This window comes from Poecilia reticulata, linkage group LG7 (genome assembly GCF_000633615.1).
Source record: "Poecilia reticulata strain Guanapo linkage group LG7, Guppy_female_1.0+MT, whole genome shotgun sequence".
Taxonomy (NCBI): domain Eukaryota; kingdom Metazoa; phylum Chordata; class Actinopteri; order Cyprinodontiformes; family Poeciliidae; genus Poecilia; species Poecilia reticulata.
Genome location: NC_024337.1, coordinates 28764521 through 28788313, shown reverse-complemented (window position 1 = coordinate 28788313; position 23793 = coordinate 28764521). Strand labels below are relative to the sequence as shown.

At 39.2% G+C, this 23793-nt stretch overlaps 1 protein-coding gene across 1 annotated transcript in view; it reads right to left on the bottom strand.

The window, feature by feature from the left end:
- Window positions 1-23793, bottom strand: part of LOC103467996 (forkhead box protein J3) — a 74123-nt gene that overhangs the window by 7702 nt on the left and 42628 nt on the right. Inside the window, exons 5-10 of the mRNA XM_008414780.2 lie at window positions 21758-21841; window positions 15790-15891; window positions 12010-12168; window positions 8005-8209; window positions 5281-5517; window positions 277-378 (exon numbers count right to left, since the gene is read on the bottom strand). Coding sequence (XP_008413002.1) covers window positions 277-378; window positions 5281-5517; window positions 8005-8209; window positions 12010-12168; window positions 15790-15891; window positions 21758-21841 — 889 coding nt within the window. The remainder of the gene's footprint in view (window positions 1-276; window positions 379-5280; window positions 5518-8004; window positions 8210-12009; window positions 12169-15789; window positions 15892-21757; window positions 21842-23793) is intronic.

Genomic DNA, 23793 nt, shown 5'->3' with positions numbered 1-23793 from the left:
GTGTGTGTGTGTGTGGGGGTGCGTGTGTGTGGGGGTGCGTGTGAGGGGGTGCGCGTGTGTGTGTGTGTGGTGTGTGAGCTACAGCCAAAACAAGTGGCAACCTCACTGATGCAGGATAATGACTTTTATTAAGACAGTGTTATAACTACCTCGGTTATTATTACACTGTGTCTGAAGGGTGAAGTTACATAAAGGTGGAAACTTAATGGTCTAATCAAAGTAATCGATTGAAATGATCAGAATTGGGAAATAGTGATGTTCATGCGTGCGTGTTACCTTGAAACGGAGAGAGATCCACGTCAGCCCAGTTGTAGCTGGTTGCGATGCGGCAGCTCTCTTTCAGCCAGTCCAGGTTTGGGTACCAGTCGGATGACATGCCTGTTGAAACGCCAAGCAGAGACACAAACCTTCAGCCACGTTTCTGATTACTGGACTAATGTTCGGCATTTTAAGTGTTCCGACTCTGAGCTCAGAGTTTATGAGAGTCACTCCAAAATATAGATTTTCTGCTTCTGCTTTCAGCCCTTCCAACACAAAATATGACTTCCAAGCTCCAAACTGCATTAAAGTAATAACCTCAGACTCAAGGATAGACTCCCATGTGTAAACATATGTGACAAGCTGAGAGGCATTAATGGAGAATATCTAAAAAAAAAAGAAAAGAAAAAAATGACACTATGGACATTGGTAGTTATAATATTTTCATTTCAAACTTAGGTTTTACCGTTTCCAGAAGTGCTGTTATATTTAAGCTCACGATTATTTATATGACTGGAAGTTAATGACAAATTCATCTGTAACTCAATTTGTAAATAAATATATATGCAGCTTTGTTTGCTTAACCTGCAGTGATGTGTTCATTATATGCATGTCTTTTTTCATTTTTTACAGAAAATAGACATATTTTTCTACAGTGTTCAGGTCCTTAATGGATGACTACGGACAGACGGAAAAAGCTGTACAACAGTACTTTGACTTTTTCGGTCAAATAAATTGATCATTATTCATTGGCAGTGTTTCTTAATCCATTTACAAAACTTTCATGATAATAATGGAACAATCAGAAAGTGACATTTGTTATCCAAAAATAATTTTTTTTATAAATTTGAATTCATTTTCCTGAAATTAAAATGATCTATTCTAGGTCAACAAAATCTTAAAACTGGAGCCAAAATGAAGTCTAAAATCAAGTGAACTAATTTCTGTTTAAATAACAAAATGTGTTAGCAAATCAAAATGAAAAATTAAAACATTTAGAAGGGAAAAAACCTCTGTCTATATTGTAAACAGCCACAAGGTGGTATGAGTTCACACAGGAACATTTGAGATGAAAACAAATAAATGGGAATGCAAATGCAGAATATTTTGCCGTCATCACACTCCAATTAAATAGCAGAATATCTCCAAGCCACGATAGAGTGGATGTTTTCATTCATCTACAGCTTAAAGAGGAAAACTGACCGAGACACAAAAATGCCTGAAAAGCCCTACTGCTGCCCTGAGAGCTCAGTTGCAGAGAGACAAAGAAGAAGAAAAACTAGACAGGAAATAAGAGCGAGAAAATCCATGAGCAAAAAAAAAAACTGTTTGTACAAGCCCAGCTACACAATATGAAATGCAGTACTATGGGAGCATCATAGGAAAATATATAAATATAAATGCAATAATTCTGTGCAGAGACAATGTTGTGTCAGGTGAATTGCTCTACAACAGAGTGGATGGGGGAAGTAGATAATGTAGAATCACTGTTTTAAAACGGTGAACGGGAAATCTTCACCTTTAGGTGTTTTTGGGAAGCAGTAATAAAGCCCCTACACATGCAATATCTTCTACAGTGCCTGAATACCTTTCACCAGAAAATACAATGTGTTTATTTTATGTGATGGACCATCATAAATAGTGAATAATTGTGAAGTTGTTGGAAAAGATCACAAAGTTACCAAAACTTCTGTACATCTAACTCTAGAAAGTGTTTTGTTTGTTAGCTTGTTTTTATGGGTATGTTTCCTTCATGTTCCTGTTTTTTTTTTTGTAAAACAGATGAGGTTCAGTCTGATTAGATGAAGCGTGATCAAATTTCGGCGTCCATATCAAAGGGCTTTCGCAGAGTCTAACAAGCTTTCTTGCCAGATTGCCTGACATTTGTTACATTCATCTTTCTGTTAGGTCTGAGCAGCTTCTTGGTCCCTGCTGAGGAAAAGCCCTCCCCACATCATGACTCTGCAATCACCACAATTAGGATTACAAGTTCATGGTGTTGTGCAATGTTTTCCACCAGAAGGCTTTTTGACTGGCCCTGCAACAGACTGGCAACCTGTCCAGGGTGACCCCGCCTCTCGTCCGGAACGTTAGCTGGAAATGGGGACCAGCAACCCTCCTGACCCCACTGAGGGACAAGGGTGTACAGAGGATGGATGGATGGATGGATGGATGGATGGATGGATGGATGGATGGATGGATGGATGGATGGATGGATGGATGGATGGATGGATGGATGGATGGANTGGATGGATGGATGGATGGATGGATGGATGGATGGATGGATGGATGGATGGATGGATGGATGGATGGATGGATGGATGGATGGATGGATGGATGGCTGGCTGGCTGTTGGCAAAATGTCTCGGTGTCACCTGACTATAGCACCTTCTTTGACACGTTGTCCCCTACAAGGCTTGTAGCAAACTGCAAATAAGACTTTTGTTCAACAATGGCTTTCTTCTTGCTACTCCAGCATAAGGGAGTAGCAAGTAGCACAATCCTCTTTGTACTCCTCCATGACCCTAGGCGCCAATCCAGAACCATCTGAATTTATATCAGCATTATTAAAACAAGATTTATAAGTTCACAAAATGCTTTAAGTTCAACTCAAACCACTTTGGAAAAAACAATTTATACTTCAACTTTTTCAGGCCGTCATGTGATCCTGTCCAGAGTGTTCCTGGGTCTTTATGATGCCGCTTCTTCACAAATGTCCTCGAACATAACATCTAAGGCTTTCACAGAGCAGCTGAATTCATATTGAGATGAAATTATACGAAGGTGTTCTTTCCCCCCCCCCAATTATGTGACCTCTGAGTGCCGCTGGTTTTGTCAGAGTGAAGCATAATTCGTGCTTCTTTGTCCGCCCTACTGTCCCCGTCGACTGAAAAGTCTGCACGCTGTAATTTTCATTACCTGTACCTGCCGACATCCATGTCCATCCTGTCCAGACTTTTGTGTCTGCGTTGGATGTTTTTGCCGACACCGGAAAAAAAAAAATAGCCTCAGACAGAGGGTGGCACTAAACACAAGGCGAATGCATGAAAGCTGCTCAGATCAAACAGAGGAGAAAAACAACAATGATGCTTGTCTAAGAAAACATATATGAGTGAGTTGTTGTTTTGTCAGTGTGAATAATTTATCTCACAAGTACAAAATTTGCACTGATGGCTCTTTTTTTTTTTTTTTTTATTTTCCTGTAAGTATGCAAGTGCATTTTTGAGACGACTCATCATGTTGGCCAAGACTTTAACAAATATGAAGCCATGCAACCCCACGTGGCTTGCCTTTAAAGTGGACTGATACCTGCCACACTTTTCAGACTTGTATCCTCTTCACAACTATGCACGACATTCTGTTGGTCTAACACATTAAAACAGCAGAAACGTCTTAATTGTGACATTACTTGTAATGTTTAAAGCTCTTGAGTAACATGTCAAAAGCAGCTGAATGCAGATTATTATACTGGATTCAACGGGATTATTATATTTTGGTTCTGATGCTTGTATTTCCTGTCTTGACAACATATACAATGAACACAATCCTCGGTCCGTAGGAGGGTGTTTTGCATTTTCACCAAAATCAAACTTCCAGAGAGTCATCTCAGATTGGTGAGCTACCTCAAACTGATGGTCAAAATACTGCAACATGCTTGAGCAGAGATTTTCCACTTCCATCGCTGTGGGTTTTCGTAAAAAAAATTGACCTCACAAAGCATCGTGTGTCAACAGAGCATCCTGAACTATTCCAAGGAAAACCACAACATAAGGAGTCTTTTATCACCTCCAAACAGATGGAGGTGTGTGTTTTCTTAATGATACATTCCTGGGTTGAGGCTTTGTGTCTTATTTGACAAGGTTATAACAACTACCAGATGAATGATTTAAAAAGAAAAAAACACTGGTGGGAATGTTTTCACAAAGGAGAAAACAGTCTACAAAAAACAGCTGAAACTGTGAAAATATTAAGCGAAAAAGAATGAGAAAAAGATGGTGAACATTTTTAGAATAGCACCAAATTATATAATAAAGAAGAATAATGTCAAACAACTGAAGAACACTGAATTAGCTTTTATAAAGTAAATTAAAGTACAGTTGAAGTAAATAGAAACACCAACCTAAAACATTTCAGTATATTTAAAATCAAGAAATTCGCCTTGAAAAAATTTCAGCAAATTTGCATCTTTAATGAGACGCTGATGGCCTGATTTATATTTATATATATATATATTTTTTACATTTGACACCATTATGTCAATACCTAAAAAGCTCCAAAAAGGCATCCAGAAGAAAATTGTGAGATACCTTGATTTCAGATTTCAAAAATATTTCAGTTAAAATTAAAACACAAGAAATCTGCTGTTGTCAAAACTGACTGAGAAAATATTTAGGAGAGGAAAACCAGGACTGTCCTGCAACTAATTCATCTAAGCTCTTTGCATTCTGTGAGTATAAATTAAAATTAATCTCACGCATATGGGCATCTGCAAAGAAAATATTCAAAAACATAAAAAGAAAATCTCTGAAACACAGCTTACAAAACCATGTCAGAAAATTGAAAACTTGCTTAAGAATACTGTAAATAAAACCTTCCGCTTGCTGCAGTCCCCGAGGACAGAGATTCACTCATATTTTACGCCAAACATTCATAAATATGTTGATTTTTTCCCCCCACATTTATAAGAAAAGAAAATCATTTCCAAGCTATGATTGGTTGAAAATGATTGAAATAACTTACATGAAAGTGCAATGGTACCTTTGACTTCGGAAGGCTCATATCTGTGCAACATCATTCAGCTTCCAAGTTTGCACTCAAGTGCTTCATTTCTGTGTCAACTGCGATATATTTGACATAATATTCTCTTTCTTTTTTTTTTTTAACAAATTGTACAATTCTGCACAGTTAATGCTTCTTTTACTTTATCCCTGCATTGACGTGCGCCGTTTTCTTTTAACACCACACTTCCTTGTTCCCTAATGACAGTAAAATGAAAGCCGGAACAGGCGGCTATGTTCTCACCTGGAGCCTGGACAGCATGACTCTGGTGGGAGAGAGAGTTGTGTGGCCGGTGCTGGCCGTGCGGTCCGTGCACCTGGTGCCTGTGAGGGGACAGGTGAGGGTGGTGGGCGTGGTGCGACGCCTGGCCGTGGTTGTGTTGGTGGTGGTGGCCGACGCTGCCTCCTGCACCCGGAGAGTGCTGGTAGGAGCAGGCCGTCCGGGCCTGCTGGCTGGAGTCGTTTGGCATGCTCATCAAACCTGACACGATCAAGAGAAAGACCGGGATTGTGAGCTGACTGAGAGGGTTCAACTCTTACACTGTAAAAATACATTTTCTCTTAAGCATACGTCTAAAGACAAATGGACTAGATTTTATTTTGGACAGTCAGATTAAAGTTTTGTTACCTTTCACTTCACATTCATACCCTACTACCATTAAACAATATTCATAAAATGTAAGTTTGTGACTGTAATGCAAAATTAATTAAACAATTTCAAGGTTGTTTTTTTTTTGGAAGACACTGTATAAATGCACAATTACTGATTTTTTTTTTTTTTTTTATGATGATGATGATGATGATTAGTTCTTGAAAACAGCACCTAAACCTAAACAGCAGAAACAAATATAAACTATCCCAGGCTTGTAGCCTTATTAAGAAGGGGAAAACAATTTTTACATCTTCTCAAGACTGGCGCCTTGAGAATCTTACTTCTCAGAGACTTTAATTACTGACAGTATTGTACAGTGCAGCCTCTACCACCATAATGAGGTCACGCCAGTGGCCCTCTTGATGTTCCTGCTCATAATCTCCTTCAAACGCACACAGCCTTCCACATCAGCTTATTGATTCTATCGTTCCAGGGCAGTTCTAAGCTGAGATTCCTACAAAAAGTAGCCGCTGGAAAAAAAACACTAAACTGGTTTGTTTTTCAGAATGTATTTCGGTTGCCTTGGACGTCCCCGTGTTCACTTTGCTTTAGATGCATTTAAAACTTAGTCAAAGGTGAAATACCCAAGACAATGTGGAACTACTTTCTGTCAGATGCTTTATTCTTAAAAAAAAAAAAAAAAAAACATAGCAAAAACTTCACCTTTTCTTCAGCTGTAGCTTTAAAACTTATCACTCAGTTTCAGAAAAGACCTGCATGGAGATGACAGTTTCAAAACCAGTTGTAATTTAGAAGCTCACCAAGTCCATCTATACGTTAGTCATTGTGTAAGTGATTTTTTCAACTTCTTTAAACTATCCATTTACAGTAGAAGGGTTTTTGAAGAACGTCTTTGACACGCTGTGCCTTGAAAAAGTATTCATACTAGTCACAAAGTGGTGCATAACAGTGAAATGAAAAAGATAGCTTTAAAAAAAAACTGTGTGTATAAATATGCATTTATAATCATTGCACCCGTTACTCTGATACTCCACGAGTAAAATGTTGCACAATAAAGTTAAATTAAACATCAAAACATGTGGGAGAAAGGTTCCTGTGCTCAGATGAAATGTTCTGGCCACAATGCAAATAAATATTTGTGGAGGAAAAGTAACACTGAACATCACCGTCAGGACAACATCCCCACTCTGAAACATGGCGATGGCAGTAGCATGCTGTGGGGATAGTTTCCTTTAATAGGGAAGATTTTCACAGTTTCAAAGAATTACTCCATTCATCTTTTACTTTGCTAATGTGCTCTACCTTGGTTTGTGTGTCAAATAAAATAAAATACACAATTGTTTGAGAAAAAGTCAAGGGGTATGAATGCTGAAAAGCTCTCGGAGTCGAAGTTAATTTTTTTATCGTTCTCTTAAGTTTGTTGAATTATTCAATTTATTTATTTATTTTTTTTAACTAAGACAGATGTTATTTGTTGTATATTTTTGACATAGTAAGTCAGATATTAACAAATTCACTCCACAGTTATCTCTTAAATCATTTATAGTCATACCATATTTCACATTCTGCACTGTAGCAAAGTTGTTGTTCTTTTTTTTTTTCTCCGTTTTTTTTTATTTATTTTTTTTATCGGCTGGTATTTTCATTGTCTTATTTTATGTGCTTGCGATCACCCCTGACCACTCGCTGCTGGGGACCCAGTCAGACGGTGAGTCCAGACAGCAGTTTTGCAGAACTCAACAGAGCGCATCAATCTCCCTCAGTTACAACTTCCTGAATGTGTGCGGGGGAGGGGGAAGGGGAATGGGGGAAGTAAGTAAGAGGAGGAAGGTGATAGAGGGGTGGCAGGACGGCGTGAAGGAAGGAAGAGAGGAGGGGGGTCCAACAGGGAGAGCGCCTTGTGACCTGAAAGCTTCAGGAAGCAATTAGTGAGATGCTTCACAAACTTTAGAACCAATCTAATTAGCTGCTATCAAAGCCGAACTCCTTCCACTGCTCTGCTAAAGATGTGTTTTTCCTCCTGTTGAATTCTTCCTCTTAATTGCCTTTACTCGTTTGACTGTGCGAGCCATAAAATGCAGATATGCGGAACAACAGATTGTTTGTTTATTTAAATACAACAGAGTAGGAGTAGCGAGTGGTGGAGGTTAATACTGGAACGCCCGCTATGAAAGCAATGTTAAATTGTCTGAATTTCAATGCGAGTTAAAGCGTGCCAGTTAATTATGAGCATGAGGGCTGACAGAGGTTTCCGGTTGTTTCGCTCTCTCACACACACACACACACACACACATCAAGTATTGTGTATTGTTGGACAGGCTGGCATCAACAACCCGCAGTGAGGCCGACACCCACCTTGTTGTGAAAAGGACTGCTCAAAGACGCACTTGTACAGGCTGCGGAAAGAAGCGCTGAGGTCCTCAAAGTCGGAGAAGCAGAGCTGCTTGTCCCGCGATTCCGGGACAGGTAAACCGTACTGGGGCTGCTGGGGCGGAGGTGGAGCCTGGGCCGACTGCTGCAGGCTCAAGGACTGAGACGAAGGCTCTGAGTGACTGCTCACCTTTAGAAAGACAAAGACAGATGTGAACGAAGTGTTCTTTAAAAAAAAAAAAAAAAAAAAAAAAGAGGGGGAGGAAAAAGAAATCTGTGGATATAGTAAATATTTAAACGCTGACAAAATCTTCTGGAAGTCGGATCAGATTTCGTACAACTGAAGTGATACAAAAACAAAGTTGCTGTAGGTGAAGGGAAAATAAACAAAGTGTTCCAGACACAAAAACCTTCGTTGTAGTGAAGAGATATTGTGGTTTAAAAAGACCACAGACACACAGCCGCCACTATTCAGTCACATTTAGGTTTTGCATCATCAGTAATCATTTACTCGTACTGTCAAACAAAAAGGGAAATGGCTAATAATATTAACATTAAAAACACTGACACTATTACTTACAATAATAAGATACTGAACTAGTTTGCATTTTTGCAATGATATTCAGATTTTTTTTCTTCTTTTTTTAATGGAAGAAGTGTTTCAGACTTGAAATATATCCATCAATGTCCCTCTAATTGAAATGTAAACTAATATCAAGACTTTCCTTAACGGTTAAAAGTAAAAGTAGACTTGGTCTATGAAACCTTTTGGCTGACAGAAATATTTTTGATCCTAATCCTTAAGCAGGAACACTTAGTCTGATTTGAAGGTATTTGGTTTTTATGGGCAGTGTTTGGCTGAAAATTGTTACTTGCACCAGTGTGAAAATTCTGGCCAATATCCATATCTGATAAATGTCCTGCAACCCTGTGCTGCGTCACCATCACTACCCAAACCAAGTACTCTGCCCTCCTGAAACACATGCACAAATACCTACAAAATGTGAAGAGACATTAATTGTTAGTATTATTACCCGAGTCTTTCTTCTAAAACCAACTGATGTGTTAAAACATGACTGACATTGGCCAATATTGGTGTTGTATCAGTTATGTTGTGCATCCCTGGTTATTTCTCTGTAAATGGTTTCCAGCTAAACATTTTAAATTCTGAATTTCAAAGTTGTTTATCTGAACGTTAGGTTGCACAGCGGCAAAACTTTTTCACCAGAATTCAGTATTTCTGCTGCTTGGGTAACACAAAATATATTTTTATTTTAAATAATTGAAACGCATGTTTTATTTTAAATAATTCTGCTGCGAATTTCTTGAGGCGCACATTTAAACTGCATCACAGTTTTCCGTCTTTCACCGGGTCATGCAGGTGAGGCCCATTGTCATTTTGACTGGGAGAAACGCTGTGCAAACCAGAAATGCAAAACTATGTAAAAATCCAGTTTATTTTAGAATAATAAAAAAAAACACACACTCACACACACATTTTACTGCGTCTTGCAAATGTCCTTTTATGACTTGTTTTTTAATTCTGCAGTTCACAATGACGATCAAACTTAATTTAATTTTGCCAAATGAAATAGAAAACCAATCATTTTCTTTTCTCCATAAATACACAGAAAAAAAACAAAAAAAAACGAAGCACGGCGCTTCCAATTTTTCTCATTTCGCGGCTGCGGCTCGTCTTCCTCCATCCTCAATCATCTCATCCCAGCTGTCATCCTCCTCGCCATCCAGCCGGTGAACACAAGCAATTTGCTGTGATCAGTGTGCCTCTGCCAATATGAGCCAACTTTCCATGACGCCATCACCCACACATCTACCTGCACACCCGGTAATGGGAGCCTCTCGGTAAACTCCGCTGGCGTGTGTGTGTGTGTGTGTGTGTGCGATCTCTGCCAACGGTGCCACCGGTAATCACTGTCAGTCAGGAGGATGTCACCTGCACCAGGTAATGAGACAGAACTAACCCCGATCCTCGGCGGACTAGACCGCAAATGAGGTCTGAAAGGATGGAGGAGCGGGAAGAGCGGAGGGGCGAGGGGCGGCCGAGGTGATGAAGGCAGAAGGAAAACAAAAGATGGCCTGCAGAAATGGGAGGTTAACGAGATGAGATTGCGCTGACCTTTTTGCTAATGCAGGTGGGAGGTAGCAGGAGAAAAGTGATTGATGGTAAAAAGGTGAGCAGCTGTTACAAAAGAGAAGCAATAAAGAGCAGTGGTGTTCCTGCTCAGCTGTAAACCCGTATCAAATGTTGTTGAACAAAGCAGTCTTTAATGCCGCGCTGCTAAATTTAACAGGACAGGCAGGAAGAGAATCGAAATTTGTCTCTGTGCTGCAGCAAAACAGAGTAAGAGCCTGACCCAAAAAAAAAAAAAAAGACACACAAAACTGTAAAATACACTCAATACACATAATCTGCATCATTTAACTAGGAGATAATGACAAATTACTTGTGTATGTAAAAAAAAGAAAAAAGAACAATTTAGCAAATTTAGCAAATCAAGAAAAACTTAATCTACCACATGAATCTTCAGATTGTTCCATAAAAACAGATGTGTTATAACACTTTAGTAAGATGCCACACAGTGCCTGGCACATCTGATGGCATTCTTCCAAGCTGAAACGGACTAAATGATCTAGTCTTCATAAAAAAAAGGGTAAAAATGTCATGTAAAAAAAAAAAAAAACAATGTGGCTTTTATTTCTTTTTGCCGTGGTATCAACTGCGACCCTGAAGCTGAGGTTCAAACTGAATCGTGATTTATGTGTGGTGTTACACATTTCTATGTGAAGTGGGGTGATGATCTTCTAAAACAGTTTTTTTTATTTTATTTATTTATTTTTTCCAGAAGCTCTGACTGTGGAATAAATCCATACTGCTGCAAAGAAGACACTATTAGAAAGTATATAGCTGAAAAGAAAGCAACACTTGGTTTTGGTCCACACAGCTGACCAAAGCGCTAAGTGGTTGGAAATGTCCGCTGATTTGAAAAGCTGCTGAAATATCTGGACGGAGACATCCCTGACCAGATGTCTGAAATGTTTCGGCATTACAAGGCCATTTCGAAAAACGCCACGAAATCCGCATTTCTTAGCTTGCAAGATAATTTATTCTTTTATCGTTGCCTGCGTTTTAAATAGGTCAAATCTAGAGGGGTCAGGCACCATTTAAATACATCAGAGACGGCCCAGGTACGTTTCTTCCTCACCTGCTGTTTTATTTTTGCATGACAGGAGTGAGCCTCCTTCAAAGCGTCCTATTATTTCTCACAGATTTAAAATGCATTTTGTTGTGTTCAGCCCTGAGGGGTGTAGCGAGGCTGCGCCAACACCAGCGAAAGTCTGCTGCAAAACAAAAAAACTCAATTTACAGGGTAAATAATATTGCGTGTGATGGCTGCGTTCAACGAGACAAACGCATGCGCTTGTACTTTCACCTGCATCGCTGCTGAAATGCCTTCATACACAATGATTTTTTTTTTCCCTCTCAAAATTGTTTTTGCTAAACATGAAAATTTTATTTTGCACTCGGTATGTCTCCAATGTAAGACTTTTGAAAACAAATGCAAGTTGTCCACTCAAGAAATCCCATAAAAGTGAATTGAAAAAAAAAAACCAAACAAACCAAAAAAACAATCTGTTTGGCTTCGAACTTCAACGTCAAACACGAAGGGAGCGTTTCAGGAGTTAGCTGCGGATCCAACGCACACATCGTTAGCTGCTAAGGTGCAGCAGACACCTGCAGCACCTGCTGAATCACCAAGATGATGTCAGAATCAAGGAGGTCACAGAGGGACAGGTTTAATACAGGTCGCATAAAATTCCCCAGAGGTCGATGATGACAAACCAGATGAGAGGTGAGAGAAAACGTTGGCCCAGCTAAGGCATCTTTTTAATAAGACACACTCTGCGATAGGCGGACGTCCTCCTGCAACACTCACAACACTCGCAGGCATAACAAAGACGAGCTCTTACTGGTGTGTAGCTGTGCACGTTGCTGCCGCTGCTGACAGCGGGGTTCAGGCTGTTAAGGCTGACAGACGCCAAACTCTGCTCTGAAAGACTGCTGCTCAGGCTGCCACCCAGACTCCCAGGACTCTCGCCGCCTTCTGCTTCAGGGTTGTACAGAGCAACCTAAACACAACAAAGACAGCAAGGTTTCGCCTACTTCACTCATTGTTTTTAGGGTTTTTTGCTAAATCGACATCAAAGGGGCTGCACAGTGGTGCAGTTGTTAGAGCTGTTGCCTTGCAGCAAGAAGGTTCCGGGTTCGAATCCCAGCCCCGGTCTTTCTGCATGGAGTTTGCATGTTCTCCCTTTGCATGCGTGGGTTTTCTCCGGGTACTCCGGTTTCCTCCCACAGTCCAAAAATATGACTGTCAGGTTAATTGGTCTCTCTAAATTGCCCCTAGGTGTGAGTGTGTGTGTGCATGGTTGTGTGTCTCTGTGTTGCCCTGCGACAGACTGGCGACCTGTCCAGGGTGACCCCGCTTCTCATCCGGAATGTTAGCTGGAGAGGCACCAGCAACCATCCTGACCCCACTAAGGGACAAGGGTGTAAGGAAAATGGATGGATGGATGGACATCAAAGTGAGGGGAGGAGCTTAAACTTTTTTTTTTTTAATTAACACCTTAATTAACACCTAGTTAACATTTGTAATCCAGATAATTTTGTCTTTGCTCCGACTAAATAACAGTTAACTGGAACCACAACATTCACTCCTTGTGTCAACAGTATCATTTAGTAGTGGAAATTTTATGAAGGGCATACTAAAATTAGTCTTTTCTACAGCCTGCATATGTAGAATTATTGCTCATTTTATCAGTCTAATTTCTTTAGTGCCACTCAGAAGTGGCTAAATAGGCACATTTAGGCAGAAAAAGATACTCTATAGTGATAGGAAGCCAAATTTGAACAAAATATGAACCAAAAGCCACCAACACTATGAAATATGGTAGTAGCAGCATCATGCTGTGGATACGCTTTTCTTCAGTAGAGAAAAGGAAGTCAGTTAAAGTTGATGGGAAGATGGATGGTGCTAAAGACAAGAGCGATCAAAAATGAAAACTTGGAGCTGGGTCTCCCAATGGTACACAGACCCTAAGAAGTGCAGCCAGAGCTACAATCAAATTGCATTGCGATGGTCTAGTCAAAGCTCAGACCTAAATCCAATAGAAAATCTGGGCAAGACTTGATGCATAAGCTTTTTAGCAGACAATAGTGTGCAAAGTTTGAGACATAACTCCAAATACTTGTAGCACTAACTGAACCAAGAGGTGGTTCTAAGATGTACCGACTCAAATAATGTACAGTAAATGCATGCTCCTCTTTACAAATCTAGATTTGTTGGAAAAATGTCCTTCCACTTCACAATTCTGCACTTCCTTCTTTTGGTCCATCACATGAATTCCCAGTGCAACTCACTGCAGCTAAAGTTCACAGGATAATATTTTTGCAAGGCTCAGAGTCAAAGTAAAAACAGAAATTAAAGCATTAGTCAGTGCAATTTGTCTTATCCCTGCATCAACAGACAACTGCGGTGCCACAATTTTCATTAAAAAAATATAAATAAAAAAAGCACAAGAGGAAAAACCTAACCCAGAGAACTCCCTGTGTAGTGAAAGGAGCTGCACAGCGTAATGTCTCGTGTTGACACATCACAAAGCTTTTTAAAAAGCGGTGCCTCAGAATTATGTTGAATCATGTTTCTCTTGTTTTATTTGACTGTCAGGACTTGCGAGGCAGAGCGTCAGGTTTACCTCCGGGCTACGTTTAATTGTAAAGACAAATGTGAAAGCATAGCCTTCGGGTGAGACAACAGTAAAAGCTCTCTGGGGCAGCGCTCTACCCTGTGGAAAATCTAGTGGTAAGAAAAACAACAAAAAGAAAAAAAAAAAAAAAGCATTTCTGAGAAGTTTTCCCAGTTTTAGTGGGTGTGGAGAAATCTGCAGTGAAAGAAGATTTAATTCTCCTTACTGTGACATTGTCGCAACAGGGAAAACATTTTGCAGACTCGAAGACATTTACGGTTTGCACAGAAATACAGAACATGTGTTACGAAGCACATTTGTAGGTTGCAGTTTTTGATGCAACACAGCTTCAAGTGAAGATATTAGAGTAAAAGAAAAAACCAAAAAAACAATCCAATGTGCTAATAACAGCATACCAAGTATCTGATTAAGAAAACTGTTTTTCACTTTTCCCATGCTTTTCTGTCAAGTTTCAGAAATGCCTTTTAAAAAGCAATTACATCTTTTGAGCATAGCAGAAAATTAGTGAGAAAACATGTAAGACACGAGGCTCTGACACGCTGCTGCGCCTGCAGGACGCCACCTGTCTGGACGTGGGCGGATATCATTGACGTTGGCATCTGCATCATTATCGTCAAGGTCTTCCTCGCCCTGCTCTGAATCATTGTTTCAAAATGTAAAGTGATGTCTCAAAAGAGATGCGTTTGAGCTTCTGCTGGAGTTACACAGCGAGCGGAAGCTGACATGTTTAACGTAAATTGTGAAAAGTACATGTTGATTAAAATTGCTCAGAAACAGCTACTGTCGATATTATAATAATTCGAATCAAGGCTTTCTTGTTCCTTCCTCGAATGAAATGTATAATAAACTGGACATTTATTTTGAGTATCAATCAATATATTTGATTCCCAGTAGGTAACTTTAATAAAAAAATTAAAATTTTTTTTTACATATTTGTTAGAAACCGTCACTATAATTTCACAGTGTGTGGTATGATTCAGATCATCTGTGAAAAAAACTGAGCTCCTCCGCCATCTCCCTCAGGTCCGACTGCCATCTGCAGAAATACACTGCTCAGTCAGAAACAACCAATCAGAGCCAAGAGGAGGGCCTTAGTGCTGTCAATCAAATATACACACAATGTGTAATCAAACCACAGTGTTTTCATCATCTAACATTACATTTGATACATTTTTTCCCAATTTCAGTAAATCAATTTTGCTTAATTTGCTTAATGCCAGAATAATGGGCAAATAAACTTTTTACTAAATGTTTAATACTCTCTACACAGTTAGAGGTTTGATTTGAACACTTCATTCAAAAGCACAGACAAGGAATCTGTGTCCTTCCTGAACAGTAAAATCCTACAGTATTTACATTTGCTTATAAATGTTTGAACGGATGAACACAGCATCTGAACATTTCACCCAAAGGATGAAACGGACCTAAAGTCCACAGTTCTCTCTCTCTCTAGATTGATTTCTGTTACTTCTTTCATCACATCACACAAGATTTCAATGTGTTTGATGCCTTTCTTTAAAATACATCCACAACTGGGCTTAAAACTAACCCATGTTGAATTGAGAGATCAAAAGGCCAGTAGGACACAACATCAACGTCTCAGCTTTTTAATTTTCTTAGTTAAAAGAAACTAAGTTTCTTATAGTATAAAAAACTGATTTTTATACTATAAATAGATACGTTTTTAAAAAAATAATAATAATCGACAACCTGAAAAAGACATGAAGTTTGAAAATAAAGAGTGAGGAACAGGAAGTACTAAATATTTACCGTTTTAAATTACCACATTGACTGAGCATTGGCCAACGTACAGTGAAAGTTTTCTTTGAGCAAAATTAAAACTGATTTCTTAGTTTAGATAAGAACCTAAACCAGTAGCATGCTGGGCATTTTAAGAACGTTTTCCATAATTATTCATAACTGGCTGTCTTGCAACAACAAAACCAACCAGTTTCCTTAAATCTGGACTGGATCTGGTCCTACCTTGTTATTTGCTGCACTGATGGCCAGAGTTGGGGATGCGCCTCCTGACATGATGCAGTCCATTCTCAGGGACTCCGACTCCAGGCTGTAAGGGGTTGATGCCTGCAAGCAAAGTGCAAATGACAACAGACACGGATATTATTAGACTTTATAGTCCAAGCTAAAGAGGAAATGCATAATTACATTGGTATACACCAAGTTACCTCAGAGCGTTTCCTACACACCCAAGTTACTCAATGTACTCTGTGTTTATGTATCAAAGAAACATTTTCTCTAGTCTTGTCAAATATCTGAAGTATGTGTGTCATTTTTAAAAGTGGAATATACGAGTAAAAATCTGTGGAGTGAAATTATGGAACAAATTAGACGTTCAGTTTCAGCAAATTAATAATATTCTACAGTCTAAAAGCGCACATAGGAAATATGTTCAATAAGATTAAAGATGAAGCCATGTATTCTGTATTTAAAATCTATTGGTTAGATTTAATAAATTTAAACATACACATTGCTGTAATATTTCTTCAGAGGTCGTATTCATTTATCTAACTGTCATTTATTAGACAATGGCATACTTACTACAGATATCCACATGATAATTCAATTCAAAATCAAAAATACTTTATTAATTAAAAAGGGAAATTAAATCAAGTTTATTTTTTACTTAGTTTATTATTAAAGTTAATTTATTATGTTTATACTGTTTTCTGCTCCTTTTGAAACTGATTTTTGCACATTTTTTCATTATTATTATTTTCTCTTCTTTTTTTCTTTATTAACTTTATTTTTTGTTGTCTATTGAGTAATGAAATAAACTTGCATGCATTCATTCATTTATTCATTCATTCATTGAGTAATAGAAAATGGTCAAGAAAAAAACTGTTTTGCACACTCTGCTCAAATAACAGTCAGCCTGGGCCCTTCACATTAAGTTTATTATATTACTCTGTGAATATCTTCTCTTTAAGGATTAATTAAGTACTATGCAATTTAAGAACACATTTATTTCCTCAGCAGCAGAAGAGCCTCTTCCAGAAGTCCTGCACAAAACCTTTAAACATTGTTTTTAAGTATCTATGAATGTTCGAATACAAATAATTAAATTCATTTATCTGGTATTTGTTTATTCTGCTGTAATTGCCTGCTGTTTGTGGCATAAAGAAACCCAAAAACATTTAACATAAGGAAAAGGCTCAATACACTAACATAGATCGGTGAATTGGAACACAACATGTGAAAATGGTCAAATATGAAGGCAAATAAACAAACAGGGCGTTGCTTTTTTGTTTCTTCTACATTGTGTTTGCACATATTTCCACTGTGCTGATGTTTTCACACATTGTTTTTTTTAATCATGCTCGTATAGATGCATGATTATTAAGTCTCCTGCAGTTGAGAAGAAACACTCTTTTACTCTCACTAGAATCACCTAAAAACACTTTGTTTTACATGGAAACATGCATTACTCCATTTATCTCTACTGTGCGTTACATTTTAAACAATATTTTCGTATATCCATATCACAGCTAATGACAATATTACATTTTAAAGTACATACCAACCTGAACGAATAACATGCAGATAGTATTAAGGAATATTACAAGTAAGACAATTTGAGATGAAAAAGTTCAAAATGCATATATCCATGTACTGTGCACACATATAAATGATACACAAACTTAATACATACTTACTGTTAATTATAACCAACATTTACTAATAAGCGAGCCTGGATAAATTCCTGTGGCAAAAATAAATAACTAAATGAATGAATAAATCCAGCAGAGTGGAGCCCATAATGTTACACTTCCTGAATTCCTTTTCTCCTCATTTAGATTCACTAGAAATCTAAATCCGGCTCACTCGCACTGATTGGGGATACCCAGAGGATTTTGGCAATGAGATGAGAAATTAAATGTGACAAAGGTTATGAAGAAATTTCTGTCCGCTTCAAGTTCATGATTCTTTCACGAGCCTCCCCTGATTCACCCCCGACGCTCCGGGCTGAGAACCGCGTGAACAAGTCGGCGCGCGTCTCGCGTAAATTGCCGGACACTTAGGCAGACTGGGAAGTGGACACATCACTTGCACTTGGTAAGATGAATCAAGCCGTCCTCATGAATTATTTACACATTTCAGGCGTATTCTGCAACGTTTCGTTTGCCGCCGTCTTCCCTGCGAGACGAAGCAGGGGCACAGCTCTATGAGATACAAGAAGCTACTCATGGATTGATTTTGGGGCAACACTGATGCCCCAAAAATGTAAAAAAAAAAAAAAAAAAAAAAAAGGAAAAAATTTGTCTTTTTTTCTCCTTGTTTGACTTTTTTTAAGGTTCAAGGCTGGCTTGGCTGACTTCCCAAACTGCTTACAGTAAGAGGATTGGTTGGTAACAATGCAATCTTTAATTTATGATAAACTCCCAGACAAACGGGTTGCCGGTTCCCCCGACGGAAGCTCTTAGAAAAATACCAACAAAGAGGAGACGGGGGGGTGGAGAGGAAAAAAAAAAGGAGGTTGGTGGAAGAAAGCGGGAAGACAGAAAGAATAGGTAGATAATTGAGCGGTGACAGACAGGCAGACGGAAAGGTATACACGAAATGAAAGGGCCGTAAATATCCTCACCGCAGCTAACAGCACAATGGATTTATGAGGCTGACGATTAGCCTCGCTGCCAACTTAAAACTCTTTACAAGCACACAGCCCAGGTGCAACTAAACACACCCCAATGAAAACACGAAGACATATTTAGTCCACCCACCTCCCCATCTCCCTTCCCCCCCTCAGACAGTAATGCCGCCATAAATCTCCACACTTGTAACCTCCCATTTTCTCCTTAGCCCATGTGACAGCCCACGGTGTGTCTGCCAGCGGTGCAAGTGAGGCATGAGAAAAGGGGTCGAAGGGCCCATCCATGTAAGACGAGATGACAAGGCTCTGAATTAATTAATGTTTGTAATAAAAAAAAAAAAATCATTGGTGAAGAAAATATGTCTAACGGCAGCCCCAGGGCCTTCTGTGGTAATTAACTGGAACACAAGCCCGGAATACTCTCTCCTCTCTCCAGCTCCTCTTTACTTCTTTTCCCCTCCTCGCAGCTCCGCTTTTTCCTCAACATTCTGTCTACCTTGACGTCTGTTTCTCTTTTCTGCATCCTTCCTTCCAAACTTCTCTCCTGCTTCTTTTCAGGCAACACTTTCTCTCTCTCTCTCTCTCCAGTCTTCCCCAAGTGAGCAACAGTGATTGTGCACTTTGCCGCTCCACGCCTGCCTGAGCTTTTCCCCGAGACTGAATGGGGGGATGGCAGGGGAGAGGGTAAGGCAGCGCCATGGACCAGGAGGTAGAGAGGAGAGTGGCAGGAAAACGGGGAGATAATGATTATGTTGCAACAAGCAGTGACAAGAGATGTTGGATAATAGGTAGAAAGGCAACCGTGATGAACGTCACAACACGGTCGGGTGTACGTTCAGAAAATCTCGCTGGAGTCTAGTGGAGTAAAAACAAGAGAATTACCTGCACAGTGAAGCTGGAGCTCCTGGAAATTAGATGTTTTGATGTAAATCATACGCAGTTAGGTAGAGCTGGTGACTTAAGCACACGTCTAAACAGTGTGAAGTTTTCGGAAGATCAGAACCGTACATTTTTATACATCATAAACTAAGTAAAACCACTATTTTCCAATGGTTAAATATTTGAACTGAATGGGAGCTGCTGAGAGGCGGAGTGTTGCAGGTAGAGTTCAGTAAAACTTTGAGTCATGCATTCCTTCTGTCCTTCAACACACACAGACATGCATCACTCCTGCTCAATATTGACTGTTTTGCACTTTGATGTCTGGTTAATCTTTGTTAAATAGACATTTTTACTGATCTGGAGAGATTCATTACACACAGAGTTAAATATTTTATGTGTTATGGCTTTCAGGTAAAGGAAACCTGAAAATTCAGTGTCTCAGAGGATTAGAAATATTACATTACACCAATCAAAAATGGATGTTTTAAGCATAAATGTCAGACTATTGAGAGGTATGTTCATTTCTATGAACTCAATACTTGGTTGCGGTTCCTCTTGGATGAATTAGTGCATCAATGCACCGTGGCACAGAGCCGATCAACTTGTGGCACTGCATAGGGGCAATGGTCAGATTGCTTCTCTGTTGGGCATTGCGTCTCATCTTCTTCACAACAACAGCCCACAGATTCTTTTTTAGGGGGTTAAAGGTCAGGGAAGTTTGCTGGTCTATCAAGAACAGGAACAACATGGTCAATAAACCATTTTTGGTGGCTTTGGCAGTGTGGACACATGACACGTCCTGCTGGAAAATAAAATCAGCATCTCCATACGGCTTGGCAGCAGAGGGAAGCATAAAAAGCTCCAGAGTTTCCAGGTAGACGATTGCATTGACCGTAGACTTTATAAAAAACACAGTGGACCAACACCAGCAGACGAGTTGGCACCTCAACCATCACTGATTGTTTCAAAAACACACTGGACATCAAGCAACATGGATTCTGTTCATCCGCTCTCTTCTCCAAAACCCTGGGATCTTGATTTCCAAATGAAATGCAGAATTTACTGTCATCTGAAAACAGGACTCCGTACCGTACTGCGCAAAAGTCCAGTTCCTTTTGTCCGGAGCTCAGGTAAGAATTTGTCTCTGGTTCAAGAGTGGCTTGATGCTGGGAATGTGACATTTGTAGTCCATGTCTAGTATCCGTCTGGATTTGATTTGATATTCAAATCCAGAATATCAATGAATATCAGCCTCTTACGGCTGCCGTTTTTCCCATTGCTGGTGCATCTTTTCCAAGTTCACTTCTTCCTTCCACTCACTGTTTTGTGGATATACTTGGATACAGAACTTTGTGAACAACCATCTTCTTCAGCAACCAGCTTCTTGGCTCACCCTCCTTCTGACTGATGTCTTCTGGACATCTGTCAAGTCAGCAGTTTTTCCCATGATTGCGTAGCTTTCTGTCCCAAAACAGTGAGAGACTAAAGAACCACGTGTTTTGAGTTAATTAGCTGATGAGGGTGTGACACCACAAGATTTTTTATTTTTTTTTACAGCATTTTAGGTTTTCATTTTCTATAACCATCACTCTAAGTGGGATGATTCAATATAATATGCGAGTTTCACTTTCTGAGATGGCTGACAAATATTTCGCTTTTACACAATATTCTAGTTTTTTGAAATGTACTATAAGGTGTCTGTTTGGTCTGAATGCGTTTTTTTTTTTTTATCTAATTGCTTATGAGTATGCAAACCAAGTACTGAAGAAACAGAAACTTCATGCACAGTTTGTTGCACTAGAGCAGAAACAACAGAGGATTGTATAAGGGGTTTGTATGAGACCTGCAACTCATGGCGGAGCTACCCCGGCACCGCTTTGGTATTCAGATCTGCAGGGTTAATGACTGAACACCCAGCCGCATTCTGCCGAGCCGATGCTGGGTTACGTATATTTATAGCCTCCTCTGCTGTCAATCAGTGTTTTCAAAACCAATCTTCATTCCTGCGCCTGCATTCTCTCATCTTCCCTGTAACTTTTCTTCCCTGCTCCTCCTGTGAGATGCTGGAGAAGGCGCCCAACGAGCCTCTGGTGAACATCAGGGAGCACATATGTGCACAGCGTTGTTTAATCATGACTATGATTTGGTTCAGTTTAAATGAACCACACATGAAGCAGGTGAGTTTTTTTTTTTTTTCCATAAGCAAGTGGGGGTTTTAGATTTCTGCCCACATGAAGGGGTCAATGTAAGCCAAACCGTTTAGATCAGTAGCGGCGCTGCTAGTTTTGCTGCTTGGAATTTTAAAAATTGTTGGGGTTTTTTTAATATCTCTGCAGCAGCATCGCAAGAGTTCATCTTTTGTTGTCCTCATGTGCCCTCACCGAGTGTTTTGAATGCATTCCCGGGAATTATTCTCTGTGGCAACAAACTAAAGATTCTGGTCGGTCGGTCAAATCGTACCCGTTCTCCAGAACGTGGTCTCTTTTTCGGCCTGCTGGGCACAGAGTCCTCTTTAGGGTTGGTGTCTATCGCCCAGTAGGAGCCCTGAAAAGCAACCACAAAAAAAAACACACAGGTCAGCATTCAGGTTTTTACAAGCTTTTAGACTTCAGGTAAAGCTTTCATTTTTACCTTTTTACTTTCCCTTTTAAAGCAGAAGCAGTCTATGGAAATCTGGAGAGGGACGCTTCTTCCAGCTAAGAACAGGATTTTCACTCACTATTCTGTCAGTAGATTATATTTGGGGTCATGTGAATTATTTATAAGTAGTTGGGAGTATTCTGCAGCTGCAGACAGTAGTCACATTGGGGAAGCAGATAGGGTTTATCAGCAGATATCTAATATTAAGTTATAAATTTTTTTTTTTTTTAAAGCCTGCATTGTGAGTGCAACCAAAGCTGAGCTATTCCCAAGGCGGCCTTGAAATAATATCCTCAACTGGTCCTCATTTTCTTTGAGGTTTCTTCCCAAGAAGGGTTGTTGATGCATTTCTGCTTGCAGGCATTCTGACCAGAAGCACCACCATGGAAGACGCCATTTTGAAATGTTTTATTCCCAATCTCTCTGTTTTGGTCACTACCAACAGCTTAATAATAATAATAATAATAATAATAATAATAATAATAATAATAATAATAATAGCAACAATAAAAAAGCAGTTTTTTTGCCACATTAAAGACCAATGTGTCAGTTTATCACTCTGTTCAGGACCATGACCACAGTACACTTTTAGCCTTTACGAAGATGTGTAAAGTTTAATCAACGTTACGAACTTTTCCACTGCATTTACACATCAAGAGACACCTTCGGCTTTTCATCAGTCACTTTTACAAGCTGTTCATATGTGAGGCATGGTTTTATTTTCTTTATCTGTTCAACATCTTCTGGTAAAGAAGCAGGATTCTCAGGAGCCCTGTTCATATTGTTTTAAAGCGGAGTGTTTGTGGTGGATTATGGCACTCAACCCACCGGCACTCAACCCTAATTTTGGCTGTTTGAGATTTCTCTTCAAGAACTTTTGCAGAAAAAGTTAACCAAAGTTGTGTCATACTCTGTTTACCGTATATGGCGCCTTCAGAGACAAAGAAAAAGTTCAAACCAATCATGGCCAATCAAGCTGAAAATGATCTTATTCTGGTACACGAGAAATTTCTAGCCACATCTCTATGAAAAAAATAAAATAAAATACAGAAATCATCCTTTTAAACGTTTGCGTTATTTGCACAACTTTAATTTTCCTACATTAGTTGCACATCTTTAGATAATGTTCCCATCTATTTTAAATACATCTAAAGCATCTGCTTCTATTTTGAGCACAGTTCCCCTCTTTTGATCTTTTACAGCCACAGTTTTCCACATAAAATTCACTTAACCCTTTTAATACACAATGTTAAAACATTGCCGTTAAATTAACATCTATGGTTGAAAACGCTTGAGTATTTTTTTGTTGGTTGAGGCTACCACAGTTATTTCTATTTGATAGCCAGAATAATATGAGACTTTACTTTCTTCACTTTCTTTAACTTTAAGAGTTTACATGCATTTAACTTATTCTTTTTTTCCCCCCAAAGTTATTGGGTATTCTTCAACCAGGCCTGATCCAAGTCTAATTTTCTACAAGACCGACCTCAGGTTTTTGTGACGGCCTCTTGAAATGTTAAGTTTGTTGTTCTAAATGCACGGTCTTTGGCGGTGCGCTTTGGGTAATTATCCATTTGCTACCGAGCTTTAGCTTTTTTGGCTGAGACGTTGCTTAGCTGGGTTTTATGTTCTTGGACTCGCAAGCTTTTAATTTCCCCTTAAAATGTCACAATCGTCAAATGTAATCAAACAATTCAATTTCAGCTTCATTAAACCACACGATGCATCCAGAAATAAACGCCTTTGCGAAAAAAAAAAGATATATATATATACTGCTCAAAAAAATAAAGGGAACACTTCAGTGTTCACTTAAATGTTAAAGTGTTCCCTTTATTTTTTTGAGCAGTGTATATATA